The sequence below is a fragment of the Colossoma macropomum genome, unplaced genomic scaffold, assembly GCF_904425465.1.
Source record: "Colossoma macropomum unplaced genomic scaffold, Colossoma_macropomum, whole genome shotgun sequence".
Lineage (NCBI taxonomy): Eukaryota > Metazoa > Chordata > Actinopteri > Characiformes > Serrasalmidae > Colossoma > Colossoma macropomum.
Window position 1 is genome coordinate 36914252 of NW_023494799.1, and position 19375 is coordinate 36933626.

A 19375-nucleotide genomic window follows, 5' to 3' on the forward strand; every position below is an offset into this window, starting at 1 on the left:
ATTTATAAACCTATACTGATCATAACGCATGATAAGTACTTATTTAGTACAAATAAACCATTTTAATATAAAGAAATAACTTGGCAAACAGTGTGGTAAGGTTAAACTTAAAATACTTAAAAATGCCTAAAGATGGCACAACTCTTCTATTTCTACCAGGTGTGCCGCTTTCCCATAGCATCGCCTTTAGCTTGTCTTTGAACGATTTTTCTTAAGGAAAATGTGAGCTTGAACAAATCAACCATGAACTAAACTTCCCCTTTTATTTCTGTAACTATTCTGCCTTAAACAGAGCTGGGTAGACAAGCCTAAAACTGCACTCATGTAAATATATTGTTACGTCAATAAAATGACGAGTAGAATAAAAAATGGCGATAAAAAAAATTGAGAATGAGTGAAAAAAATGTCGGTTCAAGAACTCAAGTTCTGAATTCCCTACAGGACTGCAGTGGAATTTGTTAGCACATCCAACATCATCATAGGAACTGAAGTTAAACTCTTCTTTTTTTGTTGGATGCTCGTGGAGCTCTAAAGTGAGAGGTGTCGGTAACAGCAAAGCAGTCCAGGTTCTGTCACAAACAGACCACAATGAAATTCGACCCAAAAAAGGTGTTAAGAACTCAAGGTGGACTAAAATTGAACTGAGTAAAGAGCAGCTTCCTCACAAACCTGAGTTTAAATAATAGCATTGTAATTTTACTTTGGAAAAACCCCATAAAAGAGCAAATCCATTTGAACTGGATGGCACAGGAATGGTAGCAGGTATCATTAGTGAACTGCTATAGGCAGAAAATGCTGGATCAGAAATTGGAGGGTTTAAAAAAGAATGAATCTGATCTGTGACTGTAACAAATCTTGTCTGAAATAGTACTCCCACATTTTGTGATGCTGTTAGCTGTGTATTTCTTGCTATAGGGTAATAGAGTGAGTAGATTAGGCATGATGGTTTACTTTCAGATGCTTGTGTTTCAATTAAAAAATGGCTCTTTTTAAAGAAGAATTGGTATAATTGAGGTTTCAATATCAGGATTGGAGAAGACAAAAATCTCTAAATATTTTAGTATAGTGTAAATGAGTACATGAAACTAATTACCTCCACCTCTGAACTTTGGTAATGAAGATGTGCTGCTGTTTTTGGGGACTAACTTGTGTTTGTGAATGAAGCCTTCATAAACAGTCACCTTATACTGTTTCCACTGAAGATTGAAGAGGGCTGTGACTTTGGTCGTATTGGCTGAAAAGCAGTCGTGATGTGGGCCTTTCATGGGACGTTGTTGGATCTCTCCACAGCAGATTAAAACATCATCATAAGCTTGTTTTGTACCACAAATAAAGTGAAATTGGCAAATCATATATTTTTACAGAGAAGTGGACAATGGAGTCTGTTTTGTTTCTAGAGCTAAACTGCAAAAAATAGATGCTGTTGCAGAGCTTGTATGTTTACATTTAAAAATGTTTTATATTTTATTTTTACACTGTAAAAAAACACTTTAGCAAGTAAAAACATCTTAAATGTAGTTATCTTACATTTTTCATAATGAGATTGTAAGAATATTATATGATCTAACTTATTTCTAGACATTTTTGTATTTAATTAAAATGTCATTCCATTGTTAGTTCATTTTGCTTGATTAAGCAGTATAATAATTATTATAATAAGCAGCAAAATGATTATTGTTAATATCTTAAACATTATTGTTACTATTATATTTTATATATCATTTTTTTAAAATTGTGTTCAATATTTCTCCAATCAAGTAAAATGATGTGCCAATGGAATGTAATTATATATATATATATATATATATATATATATATATATATATATATATATGTATATGTAAAGGACCACTTGCTCCCCCTTAGTATTAGTCCAGGGACCACCAGAGTGTGCTTCCCGGTGGTCCACGGCCCGCTGATTGAGGAACCCTGATTTAAACCCATCTTCACATGATGATCTGCTGTAGTTGTTGTAACGCGGGAGCGCGCGCTTCCCACGCGGTCAAGAGCATCGGTCTGTGATGGGAGGTCCGACTCAGCCTTACCGAACCGACTCTCAAACTGTTCTTTTTTAATGAATCAAACGACCGATTCAGTGATTCACTGATTCAAGTAAAGTCAACTTTATTTTCAAGTCACACTGAATCCCGAGCTCCGTTGCTGCTGCTCGCCAGGCAGACTCGTAGTTCATTAGAGGCACGAATATGAACGAAACTGAAGCCAGTTACAGTATTTTATGAGCCGATTCCATGAGGTTAAACTAAAAGATTAGTATTCGATTTATATTATTAAAGGGGAATTTCACCTACTTTTCTAAATTTCAAAATAATTAAGTCTTTGAGATGTTAATAGGTTAATAGGAGAAACTTGCAGATTCCGATTTCTTTACAGTGGTGGTGATAGGAACCAGGAGTCTACAATATAAATACAGCCATTTTATTTACTATCCAAAACCTACACGTGTCTTCTGAGCTTTTATAATATAATGTTAATGTTCAAAATAGTCAGAAATCTGAAAAAAAAAAAATTATTATATTTCAGTTTGTTTTTCTTACATTTTACTTATTTACTTTCTGTAGAGTGATTAGCTGAGCCTCACCACAAGCATTTCAATGCATAAATGTCCTGACATGTTGTGCAAATGTCAAATAAACTTGAAACCTGAACTTGAATTAAATGGATTCAGATACAAAACCTCAGCACAAAACTATCATTCTGACTCGGTAAGTATCTCTGGAACAGAGCATTTCTCACCAAACCACTCTGAATGGCTTTGTTTACAACTCAACCATTTAATTGTGTAGAATTACCGCTGGATTTCCTCTTTACGTATTGAGTCTGTAACACGTACGTAAACAGCGCGGCGATGCTACGAAGATTTTCCACTCGGTGCGGACTCGTGATTCGGTTCGACTGAATCATTGAAAAGAACCGATTCAGCAGAACGATTCGTTGACGAGTCGGACGTCGCTACCTGTTATTTCATCCAAGCCCAGCAGAGCAGCTGAAGATGGCGATGTGCGCGGCGCTCCGGCGCTTCTCCTCAAACTTTCCCGCAGTTCTGCCGCTGCTTTCGGGACCCGCGCGCGTCCCCTCGCGCCACACCGTCCGGAGGGCGACCGGCTGGAGGGCGTTCAGCGCGAGCTCGCGGCTCGAGGAAGGTAACAAAACGCGTTTTAGTCAGACTGAAAGGTCCAGCTACTGGACCATGGACTCGCCAGCACAGCGAGACTGGACGCTTTTTTTATTTCTTATTTATTCTGTCTGACGCTTTAAACTTCAAGTCTTAATTCGCTCAGTGTCCACGCTGGTCACTTAACACGGTTTTAGTCACGTCACAACAAACATGCATAAGCCTCTGTGTTTGATATGTAAACGAGTCATCAGCTCAGTCAAGTTTTTCAAGTTCTCGTGTTCTTGTACAAGGCGAGTCACGGCGTGTCGTGGATTAAACTGATCTTTTATTAAACTCAAGTTTTAACGAGGCTTAAGTCAGCCTCTTATTCGACTTTTCCCGTTCCACCTTAAATGGTGCAGCAGTGACATTCTGACGCCAGGCCATTAAGCGGGCGCATAGGAAGCTGACCAAGTTTTGCACGGTCCACTTCAACCAGCCAACTTACAGGCCTGGGTTTAAACCTCTAAGTACGTCTCCAGTGTTGCACTGTAGTGTTTGATGAAATTTCCTAATAAATAGTAGGATTAGGTTGACATGTCAGGTCATGCTGGCAGTAATGACTGGCTTAGGTAGGGACTTAGTTCAGTATGGGTTAATAATGTGGGACTCTAGTACTCTGTTAGCCATGTGGGCTGAACTCTCCCTCTTAGTGGAGCTCAGTAAACTTAGTCACAGAGCTCTCCACATCTCACGCTGGTCTAGAAAACTGATCAAATCAGTGGAAGACTGGTGAAAATGAATCAGACACTCCATCCTCTTATATTGCAGTAGCCTGTGTTGGATTTATTTTTCATAAAATTCAGTCTCCCCTGATGCAGCACTGCGCTGCTTCTGAAAAAACAAGAAATTCCTCCCACTCAGCTCGGATCTGAAGGCACAAAAGGGGGCTGCCTCCCACAGCCATGTCCCAGTGTCCTTACTGTTCACAATCTGGTTTAAACCTGTATTTTTCTGCATGGGCTGATGCTAGCGTGGGGAACTGTTGAGGCATTTAATTGCCCCTCAGGGAATCCTAAACAGGCCTGCACTTGACGGTCTTGTTTTTATCCCAAGATCTTTTGATTCACATTAATGATGCTTTATTATTCAGATGTGGAAGAGGAATTAATTCGAAATCAGGGAGTGTCTGTGTCTCATCTCTTTTTATACCGGCGAACCTGAAGGTGTTTGGGTTATTGAGAAATTTCTTTTACTGGGTTAAAGTGGGGACATTAGCTTCTTATGAGGGCTCGTGATTTGAGCAGGGTGCCTAATTCAGTTTTAAGTTCAGCAACATAACTGTTCAGTTTTTAGATGGGAAACTAATGAGGAGGAGGCGCTCTAGGGTCTGCTGTGTTGCACAAGACCTTCTGGCCTCTGTCCAGAATACATTAAAGCGTCCTTTGAGCCGTAATACACTTGAAAGGCACTGATTGTCAGAGAAAATATTGTGCCTCTGCTGGTCAAGTTTGACCGTTAATGACTGCCTTGTGTTTCTTTTGCTGTATCTCAGTAAGAAATGGCACAGTTTGATGTGACTGCAAGAGGTTCTGTCTTTTGCAAGCATTTCATCTTCATTACTGCTAAGCATGAGGGCAGCAGTGAAAGCTACTCCGGATTTCCCAGTTCTCATTATGCAAAGGGACAGATTTCACAGATCATTAAAAAAAAATCATAATTAAATAGGTAAGATGTAAATATGTCAAATGCTCCGTTCTAAAGAAACTTGCCGAGTCAGCATTGTTCATGGCGGTGGTGATAGGAAACGTCTGAAGCGTTTATTATCTCTCAGATCTGTCTTACAAAAAGTTACTACGCTAAGTGCAGATGCCTGAAACACTGATAGTTTGATACCAAAACGTGTTTTGTAAAATCTGCTTGGTTTTCAGGTGCATGCAGGGGGCTTTATGACAAAATAGTAGCTAAGGAAATCTTCTTTTCAGATTTACTACTATTTTACCTTCATCAACATTACATATAAAGCTCAGAAGTAGTTTTGGACTGTAAATAAAATTTGACATTACGACCCCTGGTTCCTATCACCACCACTGTAAAGAAAAGCAGAGTCGGTGATTTTCTCAGTGCACCATTTCACATCAGACCAGTCTGACTTCTACATCTCAATGATTGAATATAATATAAAAAATCAGTGGAATCTTTTCTCCGTTTGTTTTGGAAATCCATTGGATGCTGTGTTTTTCTTTTAGCTTTTAGTCTTGCTAGAGTCTAGACAGACAGACAGACAGACAGACAGACACTTTATTAATCCCGAAGGAAATTTAGCAGCCAGTATCAGTCACACAACACAGGACAGTAATAATAATAAGGGTGAAACAATATAAAAAGAAGAATAAATACAAAAAAACAATCTACAGGCATATATACCAATAGAAATATACAAGAATCTGCAATAAGATCTATAACCTAAGATAAAAAAGGCAGTACAATAACAGCATATAATGACAATACTGAATAGATATGTGCATATATTGATACTGAAATAAAGTGTTTAGGTGTGGAGTGTCCAGATGTGCAATATGCGTGGTAGGGGTTACAGAAAGTACAATATGTACAGTAAGGTGACCATAGAGTCTTTAACTGGTCAGTTGTGTTAAGCCTCATTGTTTGAATCAGTGTTAAATGCATAAAAAGAAATACAGTACTGCCCACTGAAGTATTTCAATAGGAAGAATAGATTCATAACGAAATGTATGTATGACAAATGTGCTTTCTCTGGTTTCTGCAGCTCTCAGATTCACAGACAAACATGAGTGGGTACGAGTAGAAGGGGGTATCGGCACAGTCGGCATCAGCAATTTTGCTCAGGTACATTACTCAAGTCAATAATTAGGTATGACTTATCAGGCCATTTTACAGTGTTACTGTAAACAGTGTTTACACTCTACTTTTTCAAGTGTTTAACTAATTTAGCCCTTTAATCTTCTAAAGCTCTGCCCTTTGTTCCTTGCCCTGTACCTATTTTGTGCAGATTGTCATGTTTTTTTTCCTCCCCTGCGTTAACCACAGGAAGCACTAGGTGATGTAGTATATTGTGGACTGCCGGAGGTTGGTACAAAGCTTCAACCAATGGGTGAGAACTGATGTTATTTGACGTTTATATTTCATGTCCCCTATTTTCTTAGTTTTGAGCTGCAGCATCATGGGACATCTCTCCTTGTCTTTCAGAGGAGTTTGGTGCTTTAGAAAGCGTGAAGGCTGCTAGTGAGTTGTACTCTCCATTGACTGGAGAAGTAACTGAGGTCAACACAGAGCTGACCGAGAACCCCGGACTTGTCAATTCATCCTGCTATGAGCGTGGTGAGTGTCTGCTGTTAGCTAAAAGGGAAAACCTAAGTGGCCCTCGTCTGGTTCTCTGATGCACTCCTTAATTCTTTCTCCTGTCTTCAAGGATGGTTGATTAAGATGACCATAGAAAACCCTGGAGAACTTGAAGCCCTCATGGATGAAGCTGCTTATGAAAAATACGTCAAATCACTTGAGTGATCTGTTAAGTCTGCTTCATTTCCAGTATTAGTCACAACGAGTCTTTGCCAAGTCAGAAAACACTGTAAATTGCTACCATTAGAGATTGTACTAATAAAATTCTATGAAGTATATTTATCCTGAATTTGTAGTTGTTTCACCGTGCTGCTCGTCTTTTCTTATTGTAACAAAGTTCTTATGGCTTTGTACAACAGGTAGCCATATATTTCAAAGAGCTTTTTACAGGCTCCATTGAAAAACTCAGACCAGTTTCAGGTGTTTTCACTGAGCTGGGAAAAGTGATGAATGCTGAATGTTCTCAGTGGCATTTGTTAAAAATAAAATGAGGCCCAAAAGGATAATAATTACACTATTGGACCATTTTGTATCTGTATCTGGAAAGGCTACACCAAGTATCTTCAGTTTTTCATTAAGACTCTTAGTCAAGAATCTTTTGAAATGAAACTTGCTTTTTTGATTTGAAGTTGTAAATTCTGTACATTTTATTAATAAATTAATAAATCTAGGGGTGGAATGATGCACTCAGCCCACAGCTCCATTAAATTCACTATATTGGGTTTACAATTCAGCAATTTCATCATAAAGAAAAAATGATAACTATAATCATGTTGTTGCTTGTTGTTAGTTGGTGCTGATCGTTTGCAAACGTTGGCGTTCGAGCAGTTCATATGGCATAATAGAACGTTTGTCCTCCATGATGCGCATTATCATGTTTTTAAACGCCTAGTTTGATGTTTAAGATGTAAACAGTGTCGTTCAGGGTGTTTTGATGTAAAATGCTTTGCTTTAGAGAAAACATACTAAGTCAGAATGTCCGAAAAGTGTCTGCAGAAGCTCCCTCACAGAAAGACGTGTATATTAAATTGTTATCAATATGTTGCTGAGACATGGTTTTATGATATGATATTTTGAAACTGTTTTGGTCCAGGTTATTTTAAAATCCATTCACAGTGGAACATGCAGGGCATCATAAGGCAAAATTGTACCCAAAGGAAATTTACTGTTATTTTACCATTATCAACATTTTATTATAAGACGTCAGAGGACACGTGTAAGTTTGCTGGTGGTTTTGGAGAGTAAATAAAATGGCTATATTTGTGTTGTAGACATTGTGACCCTTGGTTCCCATCACCACCACTGTAAAGAAATCATAATATGTGAGTTTCTCTGCAGTGAACCATTTCACACCAGACTCTGACTTATCTTTACATCTCAAGGACTGAATTATTCTGGAATTTAGAAAAAATTGTCAAATTCCTGTTTAATAATAGAAATCAAATACTAATCTTTTAGTTCATAAAATACTGTAGCTGGCTTCAGTTTTGTTTATATTAGTGTCTTTCTAATGTACATACAGGTCCGTCTACATTAGTGAGCAGAAGTAATGGAGCTCAGGCTCCAGTGTGACTAGAAGAAAATAAAGTTGACTTTACTTTTGAATTGATGAATCAATGAATCAGTCGTTTGATTCATTAAAAAAGGTTCGGTAAAGCTGAATCAAACTTCCCATCACTAACAGGCTGATGCTTTTGACCGTGTGGGAGCCGCGCTCCTGCGTTAACAGTTACATTTCAGATCAAACTCTGAATTGGAGAGTTGCAGGAATGTGGTTATGTGGATATGTGTTTAACCCTTGTGTGGTGTTGATGTGTTTGTTACTCTGTGGTCTGGTGGACCCACCACATTATTGTTTTTAAATCAATACAGCCATAACACTTTATGTTAAAAATACCAGATGTTTAAAATATCACAAAGTGTCCAGTGTAGGGTTCTCCTTTAGCAGCTGTAGCCAGTCAGCAGCCTGTCCATGTTGTCCACCTTCACACACACAGACACATAAATAAACACACACACACACACACACACACACACACTCACTAACAGCAGGCCATGTAGGAGGAGAACAGAGTGAAGGACACAGCACCTCCACGCTTTTATTCCCCACGGGTTCACCCAACACCACATGTGTAATATAAATGTGTGGGAGGTGAACAGAGTGAAGACACTGAAAATGGGTTATTTTATATGTTCTTCACAGAAAATGAGCAAAGGACAAGGAATCTGAGGTTGATAATAATAAATCACATCATTTTTTCCTTTGGTAAACATTGAAAATGGGTCCCACAGACCTGAACACCACACAAGGGTTAAAAAAAGAACTAAATCAGGTGCCTCATATTTGACTTTGAGTAAACTAGCAATCACTTCTACTGTACAGAACACCAAAGTTATCTATTGCTGAATGTGGAGCAGGGATAGGAGACGCACTGTGCTGCACTCGAGCACTGTGCACCTTGACCTTTGCCTTTAGATTAACATGGAGATGAGTTTCACAGTGCGAGGATTATTAATGATTAATGAAGCGGTGAGCAGAGTCTCTGTTTTAGAAGAACATTGGTTCTAATGAATTACTCATTTTAACGCTGAGTTTTTAAACAAAAATTCAACTTGTGGCTTTGGTAAATCAGAGGGGTTCAAAGTATACCAAATGTCCAAAAGTATCCAGCCACCTAATCTAATTAGTGAATTCAGCTACTTTAAGTTTGCACCCATTGATGACAGGGGTGTTCAGTTGCACACAAGGCTTGTATAATCTCCATAGGAAATCTTGTAGGCTCTCAGTAGACCCTCTGGGTTTCCCTGGAGCAGGCGCACATGAGCCTATGGTCACCATGTCCAATGTCAAGCGTGGGCTAGAGGGGTATAAAGCCCCCCAGCACTGGGCTGTGGAGCAGTGGAACTGCATTCTCTGGAGTGATGAAACTCCATCCAGTAACTTTGGGATGAGCTGGAGTGCCATTTGTGATCCAGAACTAATCTTTCAGCATCAGTACCTGACCTCACTACTGCTCTTGTGGCTGACTGCAATCAAATCCTCACAGCAATGTTTAGTGTTACTACCACCACTTTTCCTGGTTTCCTCAGAGGGAGGAGCTTAGACACTAGGAAAAGAAATAAGGATGAATGATTGAAGATATGAGATCCACCTCATGAGAACAGAACAGGCCTGATGCCCACAGTGGTGGTTCTGTTATGTTGTCAGGGGCACCTTGTTGGCATGATTTGGGTCAACATGTCTTTTCATTTTTTCTCATTATTCTGACTGATCACTTTGATTCTGTGATAAAACCTTTCTATCCTGATGGGAGTGGTCTCTTCCAGGATGACCAAGCCCCCTATCACCGGGCATGATGGGTCACTGAAAGGTTTGCTGAGTATGAAAATCATTTTAGGCATGTGGCTGCAACACTGTTAACTGGTAAGTCCTGCCCTGAAATTTAATAAAGATTAAAAGCCTTTTTAAAAAATGTGCTCATATTATAATTAAATTCAACACCAGGTTTATTCATCTGGGAAATCAGATTAGTTTTAAACCAGGGCACAAAGTGTTCACACTAGGAAGTGATGCTTAAAGCTTATTATGCAAAGTTAAAGCCTAAATATCAAAAAGAAATACTCTCATCATAGGACCAACCTAGATTATAATAGGTGAGTGTAAATAAACAAAGTGATAAAATACATAATTGATTAATATGTTGGTTTTCTTTCGTTTATTTATCACACACCACCACCACGTCAGTGTCACTGCAGTGCTGAGAATGATCCACAACCTAAATAGTACCTGCTCTTTGAGGGTCCATGGGGGTCCTGACCATTGGAGAACAGGGCAAAAGGGGGCTAACAAAGCATGCCAAGAAACAGATGGACTACAGTCTGTAACTGAATTACAGTGTAATGAGTGTAGAAACAAGGCTTTAATGTTATGGCTGATCGATGTATAAAGTTATAAGTTGTCAGTAAGTTATCTTGAGGATCCTACTGTAAAGGGAATAATATAAGGCCATACTCTGGATGAAGAGTTCAAGCACTTGCTTACTCAGCCCCCTAGTGACCAGCACTCAGAACAGAGAGACAAGTCAGTACTTCAAGAACCATGACAAACCACGTTTCACTACAAAGCATAATCAGTCCTGTTTATTAGATTAAGTGCAGTGCAGTGTGTGAACCACTGAATACAAAGCACTGTATTCATCATTATTGACAGTATAAATGTGGCACAACTGGTGCCCTTTTGTCTGTACCAACTTATTAAACCTCAGAAATATTTGATTTCATGATGTGTATTGAATATTGAGAAAATGTCGAAGTATTGTGATATAACATTTTTCACATATCACAAACCCTAAAGAAAAGTACATAAAAATTACTTTATTTAATAAATATAAGTTGTAATATTTTGATATTTAAAATGAACGCTGCTCGGAATCAACTTTGCATCAAACAGCACAATTCTGACGGTCAAGCTGAAGTTCTCTCTCATTTTAAAGGGGAATTCCACTGTTTTTTTCAAAATGTCTCCATAATTCAGTGGTCATTTAGAGTCATTTAGAGTAATTTGATGTGAAATGCATAATGAAATTTAATCATGCATACATTTTGGAAAATCGGTGGAGTTCCCCTTTAATAAGAAACAGCAAAAAAAAATAATAATAATAATAATAAAAAATACAGAAAAAAGAAAAATGAAAGAAACAAACAAAATAGAAAAGAAATCATGGTACCTTGAAATATGCAAGACAAAATTAAATATCGAAATTATAGCTTTGGCTGCATGTGATATTTAAAAGTAGCACGTTATAATTGGTCAGAAATGTAACTGTATTATTAATGAGCAGACTTCAGATGGGTACTACAGAGTAAAGAGCACACAGAAAAATAAAAAAATCTAGTCAAATAATTATAAAACCTTAAAAATAGCGCTTAACAGAACGCGTCAGAGTTTAACAAAATAAAAGTCTTTTCACACGGCGATAACGGCGTGGTGAACGGGAATGTAAGGCGTGGATTGTCATTTTCTACATTTGTTAAATGTGTTATAGTTATTAATGAATGCATTAAATTAAGTTAATAAATAATTTAAAAGTCCTCTCTCGCACTTTTGGTGTCATTCTGTTGCAGCAGCTTTAGCAGAGCCCCCCACCGTTACTTTAAAACAGGACTGCTAAACAGCAGAGGGCGCCCGCGAGTGAGTCCTCAATGAATGGGAGTGAATGGAGCTCAACGGCTAAAAACGAAAAGTTAAAATAGTTTCTAATCACTGAACCAGAACTTTCCTTTAAGTTTAGAAAGTAGAAGGATGGATTTCACTAAAAAACAAAGAAAACTCACCTGTATGTTTCCTTTTTTCTACAGCAAACGGGTTTTGGGCAGCAGAAGGCGGGCATTACCGCTGGAGCGTGATGATTGATTGGCGAGCGGAGCAGCTCATTGGCTGTTCGCGGTCACTGACGTCATGAACGTACATGAGGCGCCGTTTTAAACTCCTATAACTCGAGTTTAAAAGCTCTTAAAAATATAACAGCAGTGTTAAAATGTTTTTTTGCAGTTCTGTGCTCAGGAAATGATCGCATTCTTTTACATTAAAAATGTTTAAGCATTTATCAACTATGATTTTGCTCAAATGCTCCATATCACCCCATTCATTTTGGACTCGCTCGGGAGCGCCCTCTAGCGTTTGAGAAACGTTGCACATTGCACATTGAAACATTGCACAGCGGTAATTCTCCTCTCTACACGTTCTCTGATAAAAGCAAAATTACAGCGGTCAACTCAACAAAGGCAGAACAGCCGCACAATTTGGACACCGCCCTATAAATATGTTCTTAATAACAAGTTAAAAGAACTGCTTTATAAAATATTGCATAGGTTCTACCCTGTCAGTGGTATGATGAGTAAATCCTTCGACATGAGTGACGCATGTACTTTTTGTAAAGGGGCTACAGAATCCACTGATTATTTTTTAATTGTGTATTTTCTTACGGAGCCCGGAGGGAACGGAGGTAAAAAAAAAAAAAATTAATTCGAGCGAAGGTTTTGCAGTTAGTACGCACGTTTTCCTTTATTCGTGGTCACGATTTCTTAAATCGTTCCATCGTTTTCTTTTAATCGTGCGCACGTTTTCTTTACTTCGTGGGTGCGTTTTTGTTTATTCGTGATTATGATTTTCTAATTCGTTCTCTCGTTTTCTTTTAATCGTTGTCATGCTTTATTTTTAACTGAATGAACGTTGTTTGTGATCACGAATAAAAAAAACGAACCCACGAAGTAAAGAAAACGTGCGCACGATTAAAAGAAAACGAGGGAACGATTTAAGAAATCGTGACCATGAATAAGAGAAAACGTGCGTGCGAACTACAAAACGTTCGCTCGAATTATTATTATTTTTTTTTTACATCCGTCCCCTCCGGGGCTCCGTATTCTCTTACTCGTTCTGGGTTGATCTCTTTTTTGACCTGAAGAGAAAGACTGGTAAAGAAATCCCCCTCAAAAGCCACTGTTTTATATCTTTTTGATGACCTTTTGTTGAACCCAAACAGTTTTATAATAAACCTGATCATAATAATAGCTCAACTTTATATACACAAGGTGAACTTCATACATCACGTTCGTACGCACAGATCTGTGTGATTACATTTCTACCTTAGTGAACTGGCACCAGCAGCAAAATAAGAAATATTGTAAATCCGCTGCTGTGTTAAAGCTTTTTCAATTTTATTTTAATCCCAATGGTATTGTTTTTTGTTTCTGTTTTTCTTTCTTCTTTATTTTTTTTTATTTTGTTTATTCTGGAATGTGAAGGCTGTAAGGCATCCTATATATATATATATATATATATATATATATATATATATATATATATATATATATATATATATATATATATATGGTTATATGCTGGAAATAAACAACAACCAAAAAAGTTCTCTGACAAAACCTGCAAAAGCCGGCGAGCGGTTAACAGAGCGCGTCACAGTTTGACAAAATAAAAGTCTTTTCACACGGCGATAACGGTGTGGTTAACCGGAAAGTAAAGCGTTCATTGTCATTTTCTACGCTTGTTAAACCTGTTAAAGCGATTAATTAACGCATTAAATTAATAAATGATTTAAAAGTCCTCTCTCGCGCTTTTGGTGTCATTCTGCTGGGGTGGCTTTAGAGCTCCACATATCCGGGTTACAGCTCTCATTGGCTGGCGCTTCCATATCCCACAAAGCACCGCGCTGCCTATTCCTTTTTCTTTTCGGCCATATTCCTCCCCGGACGGTACGTGTAGATTCCCTCCCGCATCGCCTACTTTATCCTTTTCAATCCTCTCCATGAGCGCGTAATACAGCGTTTCTGCCCGATCAGATGAGCAGTGCTGCTTGTTATCTATAAGAATGTGCCGCTATTGTCCATGTATGTTTTGTTAAATCTGTAAAATGAGGCTGGTTTTGAGGTGTGTGTAGTCTGTTAGCAGCGCGCATGTCTGCCCACAGAAAACGCCAGAGTGTGTAAATAAGCTGTTTTCTGCGTGTTAAATTGGCTGTTTAATCATGCCGGAAAAGTTTTAAGTGGTTTTGAAGTGGGTATTATTCGTGAAAGCGGCAAACTACGCTAGGTTTGTTGTGCTTGTGTAGGTAGCCGGTTCTGGCCCTTTGACTTGGCTTACAGTGTTGAGTACAGCTTGAGCAGCATTGATGTCACTTAACTCGATAAGGGCTCATGAAATATGGGTGTTTTAGGTTTATATTGGGTGTTTTTAGGGTTGTGATGGGTGTTTTAGGTTCGTGTTGGGTGTATTAGGTATATATTGGGTGTTTTAGGTGTGTGTTGGGTGTATACGGCATTATAGGTGATGAGAGTTAAGCATGATGATGTTCTGTGTTCATTAGTGATGTGTAATGTGTGAGCTGTGCTGTCTGTCCAACAGAAATTGACGTATCCTGTGTGTTTTTCAGGGAATAAGCAATCATGGCCCCCAGCCGGAATGGCATGATCTTGAACCCCCACTTCCATAAGGACTGGCAGAGGAGAGTTCGCACCTGGTTCAACCAGCCAGCCAGAAAACTCCGCAGGTGAGCCCAAAGGATGTGTGCTTGTCGTCTATGAATGCTGTGTGATGAGTTCTGTAGTTAGTTCTTATGTTGTCGCTTTTCTAAGAATTTGTTTTAACGGGGTTCGAGTCCTGTTTTTAATTGCCTTTTGCTGGCTCCCTGCAGACGCAAGGCTCGTCAGGCCAAGGCTCGCCGAATCGCTCCTCGCCCTGTCGCTGGACCACTGAGACCAGCGGTCAGGTGTCCGACGATAAGGTATCACAACAAGGTTCGCTCTGGACGTGGCTTCTCCCTGGAAGAGCTGAAGGTATGGCTGATTCTGTACACTTTAAAGGATTTGTGCAGTGTTCTTACCTTAGGTTGCAGGTGTTAGGGTCCAGGTGTAGGCGACAGGACAAAAACGTAATGCGGCTTTTCGAAAGACATCTGCGATACGCTGTGTATCGCGCCATGATATTTAGTTTTTCTGTTCAATGAGAGCGAGCACAAACCAAAAAAAGCCACAAGTGTCACTTCATCAATCAAAAATTAGTATAATGACTTACTGTGTGATCTGCATCCATTTAAATGTGTCTGTAATGGAACATGCAGTTGGTCAGTATTGCTGATCTCCACAATATGCTCAGAAAAGCATTTAAAATGTTTGTACATTAGCTCACATTTATTGCTAAGCCATACTGTGAGCTTTGATTATCTGGTTACAAATGTTTTCCCAAGATGTCTAATTTACTGTCTGGGTTGGCTGTTAATCTGTTTATTTGCTCAGATCTTCTATTGTGACGCAAATTTTATGAGGTAAAGACAGTTGAGGACTCACTTTAGAGAAGGGCTTTTTGATTGTAGGAATTATGATGAAAAAGGTTGATGACCAAAGATGTTTCTAGATAGTCAGATCTCTTGCTGTAAGTAAAAAATTGTAAGAGAAGGCCTGTATTTGGCCATTTTTTAGAATCAGGAATATAAATTATGAGGGGAATAAATGTCAGATTACTAGTGCTTAGTCATGAGTTTTTTTGGTTCATCGAATTAACAGTGATTGTAATATAAGCAATTCAGATCAACACTTCAGAGCAACAGTCAAATGATGACAACTTCTCCGGAATCTCTGTACATCTTTTGATGATACTCTTTGAACCCTTTTTGCTGATGACGGTTATGCTCTGAAGTTAATATTGCACTTATATGGACTATTTCTATTATATTAACTCAACATTTGCAATCAGGCCAAATAATTAAAGCTGACTTGTGATAATTCTTTCAGGCTGCTGGCATCAACAGGAAAGTAGCCCGCACCATTGGCATTGCTGTTGACCCTCGCCGACGCAACAGATCCACAGAGTCCCTGCAGGCCAATGTACAGAGGCTGAAGGAGTACCGCTCCAAACTCATCCTCTTCCCCAGGAAGGCCTCTGCGCCCAAGAAGGGAGACAGCACTGTAAGTAGTTTATCATGCTCTGTGTTACTGAATTGGCATCCCTGCAATTTTATGGTCTCTAGCTTTGTTTCACCTGACACATCAGAGTCATAGTGGCTGGAGTTTCTAACGTCCTCTTGTTAACACGTTTGCTGGTGCTGGTCAGACAGATTTCATAACGTTAACGTTTAACTGCAGCAGACAGATGACACTGCATCAGATTTATTGTACTGTAAATTAGATTAGAATCAGAATAGACTTAACATTTGTTCTCTGCTGAAAGGAATTGGGTTATTTTATTCAGATGTTGCTAATGCATCAGAACTTGTTTCACACAAGTGTTTTCATAAATGAAGGTGCGAACTAAGCCCTGTTGACCAGTACCAGCTGCTTTGCTACTGTCCCAGTCAAGTTCTGCTGTGTTAATGGAAACAAAGCATTAGTGTTCATGCTTATTGCTGGGTCCTACTCACACCAAGTTACAGGCTGTTGTGTATGTAGCAGTAAGCTATGAATAGCCAAACATTTGCTCTGTCTGATTTATAAAAGGTTTAAAACCTAGTTTGCAGTCAGATGATGACACTTTCTCCGGAATCTCTGCACATCCTTGATGATCCTCCTTTGAACCCTTTTCCAGCTGATGACTGCATTGATTTATTTATTTATTTTTAATAATTTCACTTCAAAATGGCACTCTTGCATTTCTGCTGACCTATTTTGAACTTTTCCAGGAGGAGGAGCTCAAGATGGCAACACAGCTCACTGGACCTATCATGCCCATTAAAAACGTATGTATTATTTAATGAAACATTCATGCAATCATGATGGAGGATTTCTGTGCATTATCAGTACATAATACTGATTTATTCATCAGTTTCTGATGGGCACAAATCTCACTCCTCTCTCTCTCTCTCTCTCTCTCTCTCTCTCTCGTGTGTCGCCCCCACAGGTCTACAAGAAAGAGAAGGCCCACGTGATCACGGAGGACGAGAAGAAATTCAAGGCTTTTGCCAGCCTGCGCATGGCCCGCGCCAATGCACGCCTCTTTGGCATCCGTGCCAAGAGGGCAAAGGAGGCCGCCGAGCAGGATGTAGAGAAGAAGAAATAAACGATTATTTGTATGAAACTCAGAATAAAGCCTTCCAAAATACTGTACTGTGTATTTATTTGAGAATGAAGAGGTTTGTCACCTGTGTGGTGCCAAATTGTGTTTAAGACAAATTAAACCAGCATTTAAAAGCATCAGTGCTTGTGCACTTTAGGTCTCAGATGGGTTATGTCCTTAAGTTTCTGGCCACTAGGTGGCAGCAAGTGGAAGAGGTTCACAGCTTAACTTTGCATGGTCTTCTCATTTTGCTTGATGGCTGGTTCTGTTTTTGTTTCGCCTTCTTTTCAGTAGCCTTGGTAGTATTTGAAAAGGAATTACATACTTTGTAGAGTGCGAGAGGCTGATTCCAAAGCTTTCAGCATCCGTTCAAGGTTCTGGAGGCGGAAAAAATAATTTGTGTTTAAAATGAATAGTACAACTGCAAATTCAGTGCATATTTTGTCAGCTTTCAATTTTTTACAATTTTTCTTGATAAAGTTTTAGTATTGCGTACACCGATCAGGCACAACATTATGACCACCTTGTTTCTGCCCTCATTTTCCATTTTATCAGCTCCACTTACTATATAGGTGCACTTTGTAGTTCTACAGTTACAGACTGTAGTCCATCTGTTTCACTGCATACTTTGTTAGCCCCCTTTTACCCTGTTCTTCAGTGGTTAGGACCCCCATGGACCCTCGCAGAGCAGGTACTATTTGGGTGGTGGATCATTCTCAGCACTGCAGTAACACTGATGTGGTGGTTGTGTGTTAGGGTGTTGTGCTGGTACGAGTAGATTAGACAGTGCTGCTGGAGTTTTTAAACACTGTCCACTCCATTAGACACTCGTACCTTGCCAGTCCACCTTGTAGATGTAAAGTCAGACGATGGCTCGTCTGCTGCTGCACAGTTTGTGTTGGTGGTCATCTAGTCCTTCATCAGTGGTCACAGGTCGCTGCCCGCTGGGATATTTTTAGTTGGTGGACTGTTCTCAGTCCAGCAGCGACACTGAAGTGTTTAAAAACTCCAGCAGCAGTGCTGTGTCTGATCCACTCAGACCAGCGCAACACACACTAACACACCACCACCACGTCAGTGTTACTGCAGTGCTGAGAATGACCCACCACCCAAATAGTACTTGCTCTGTGAGGGTCCATGGGGGTCCTGACCACTGAAGAACAGGGTAAAAGGGGGCTAACAAAGTATGCAGAGAAACAGATGGACTACAGTCTGTAACTGTAGAACTACAAAGTGCACCTATATAGTAAGTGGAGCTGATAAAATGGACAATGAGGGTCGAAACATGGAGGTGGTCATAATGTTATGCCTGATCGCTGTATGTGCGTCACACAAGTTCACATCTAATCTCACATGAAGCTGCAGGGTGTTTATATCAGATTGAAATAATGTTGTTAGGTTTCTGTCTTGAAATTTAGGTTTTTTTGGTCTTTGTTGATCAACAGCTGGATGGCAATTGGCAGTGGCTGTTTTCTGGACTGTAATAGACCATTTATCCTCAACAGATGAGGTTTTTGGTGTCATACCTGGGTGGAGGTTTGCTAAGCAGGGAGGAAAGTGGGTGTGTTATGCAAACATTACATCCCTGCTGCCCAGTCCTGTCTATTTGCAGCGAAGGAGTTCATGTATCCTGTATGTTGGAGAAATGAATGTAAGTAAAATAGCTGACTGGTGTTGCAAGAACACATTATTTTCAACCCCGCTAAACAGATGTCCTCTGTTTTGATGTACACAATGTCTTTGAGACGAATGTGTCCTCAAGGCTCATTAAATTTCATCGCTGAGACAGAACAGGGGATGAATTAAAATTATCTGGAGAACCTTTATTTTTAAATGTCACTGGATTCCTTCCAGAGTGTGTAGTGGACAAGAATGAGAGGAAGGATGGCTGCGAGAACTGCTCATTAATTTGCAGTGCAATCTGACCATAAAAGTAGCCAAAGTGGATTATTTGTTTATTCAGGAGTACATATAGGCACTGTACACAGTGGGCGGAGTCTTGAATCAACTAAGCTTTGTGATCTTTGCCTAAAAACCTACATGTAAATCAATGAGGCCAAGAATATCTGAACACAGAGGAGTGGGAGCTGGCTGAGAATTACATAGGAGGTTATGTAAGGAGTCCAAAGTGTGCTGTTTTTCATTGCTTTCATATTTAGAAATGGTTACATTAAACCATTCATACAAACGTTATGAATGACTACTACAATGTACTCTTTAAAAAGATGGATCTTCAAGGGTTCTTTAGTAAAGGGAATGGTTCTAGTTAGAACCACGAGTTCTATATAGAAGTATTTTGTGCTTAAATGGTTCTTTGC

General features: G+C 39.3%; 2 protein-coding genes and 2 non-coding genes across 4 annotated transcripts; all 4 read left to right on the top strand.

Moving 5' to 3' along the window:
• Positions 1-2969: 2969 nt before the first annotated feature.
• Positions 2970-6776, top strand: gcshb (glycine cleavage system protein H (aminomethyl carrier), b). Its single transcript, XM_036587137.1, has 5 exons — positions 2970-3161; positions 5904-5983; positions 6185-6248; positions 6344-6475; positions 6567-6776. Exons 1-5 carry the CDS (start codon positions 3011-3013, stop codon positions 6659-6661), a joined length of 522 nt encoding a protein of 173 aa, XP_036443030.1. The 5' UTR covers positions 2970-3010; the 3' UTR covers positions 6662-6776.
• Positions 6777-13663: 6887 nt separating this feature from the next.
• rpl13 (ribosomal protein L13) lies at positions 13664-17103 on the top strand. The gene is made up of 6 exons (XM_036586745.1): positions 13664-13765; positions 14443-14559; positions 14704-14845; positions 15800-15973; positions 16684-16740; positions 16902-17103. The coding sequence occupies exons 2-6, from the start codon at positions 14456-14458 to the stop codon at positions 17058-17060; spliced, it is 636 nt and encodes a 211-aa protein (XP_036442638.1). The 5' UTR covers positions 13664-13765; positions 14443-14455; the 3' UTR covers positions 17061-17103.
• Positions 15621-15709, top strand: LOC118819585. Its single transcript, XR_005008188.1, has one exon. It is a non-coding gene; the product is annotated as a small nucleolar RNA MBII-202 (small nucleolar RNA).
• LOC118819584 lies at positions 16527-16611 on the top strand. Its single transcript, XR_005008187.1, has one exon. It is a non-coding gene; the product is annotated as a small nucleolar RNA MBII-202 (small nucleolar RNA).
• Positions 17104-19375: the final 2272 nt, after the last annotated feature.

Excerpts from the sequence above, each read along its gene's own strand:
- rpl13 (XM_036586745.1), top strand. The coding sequence starts at position 14,456 with ATGGCCCCCAGCCGGAATGGCATGATCTTGAACCCCCACTTCCATAAG. Across the intron at positions 14,560-14,703 it reads CCAGCCAGAAAACTCCGCAG|ACGCAAGGCTCGTCAGGCCA; the intron begins GTGAGCCCAAAG and ends GGCTCCCTGCAG. Across the intron at positions 15,974-16,683 it reads CCAAGAAGGGAGACAGCACT|GAGGAGGAGCTCAAGATGGC; the intron begins GTAAGTAGTTTA and ends GAACTTTTCCAG.
- gcshb (XM_036587137.1), top strand. The coding sequence starts at position 3,011 with ATGGCGATGTGCGCGGCGCTCCGGCGCTTCTCCTCAAACTTTCCCGCA. Across the intron at positions 3,162-5,903 it reads GAGCTCGCGGCTCGAGGAAG|CTCTCAGATTCACAGACAAA; the intron begins GTAACAAAACGC and ends TGGTTTCTGCAG. Across the intron at positions 6,476-6,566 it reads TTCATCCTGCTATGAGCGTG|GATGGTTGATTAAGATGACC; the intron begins GTGAGTGTCTGC and ends CCTGTCTTCAAG.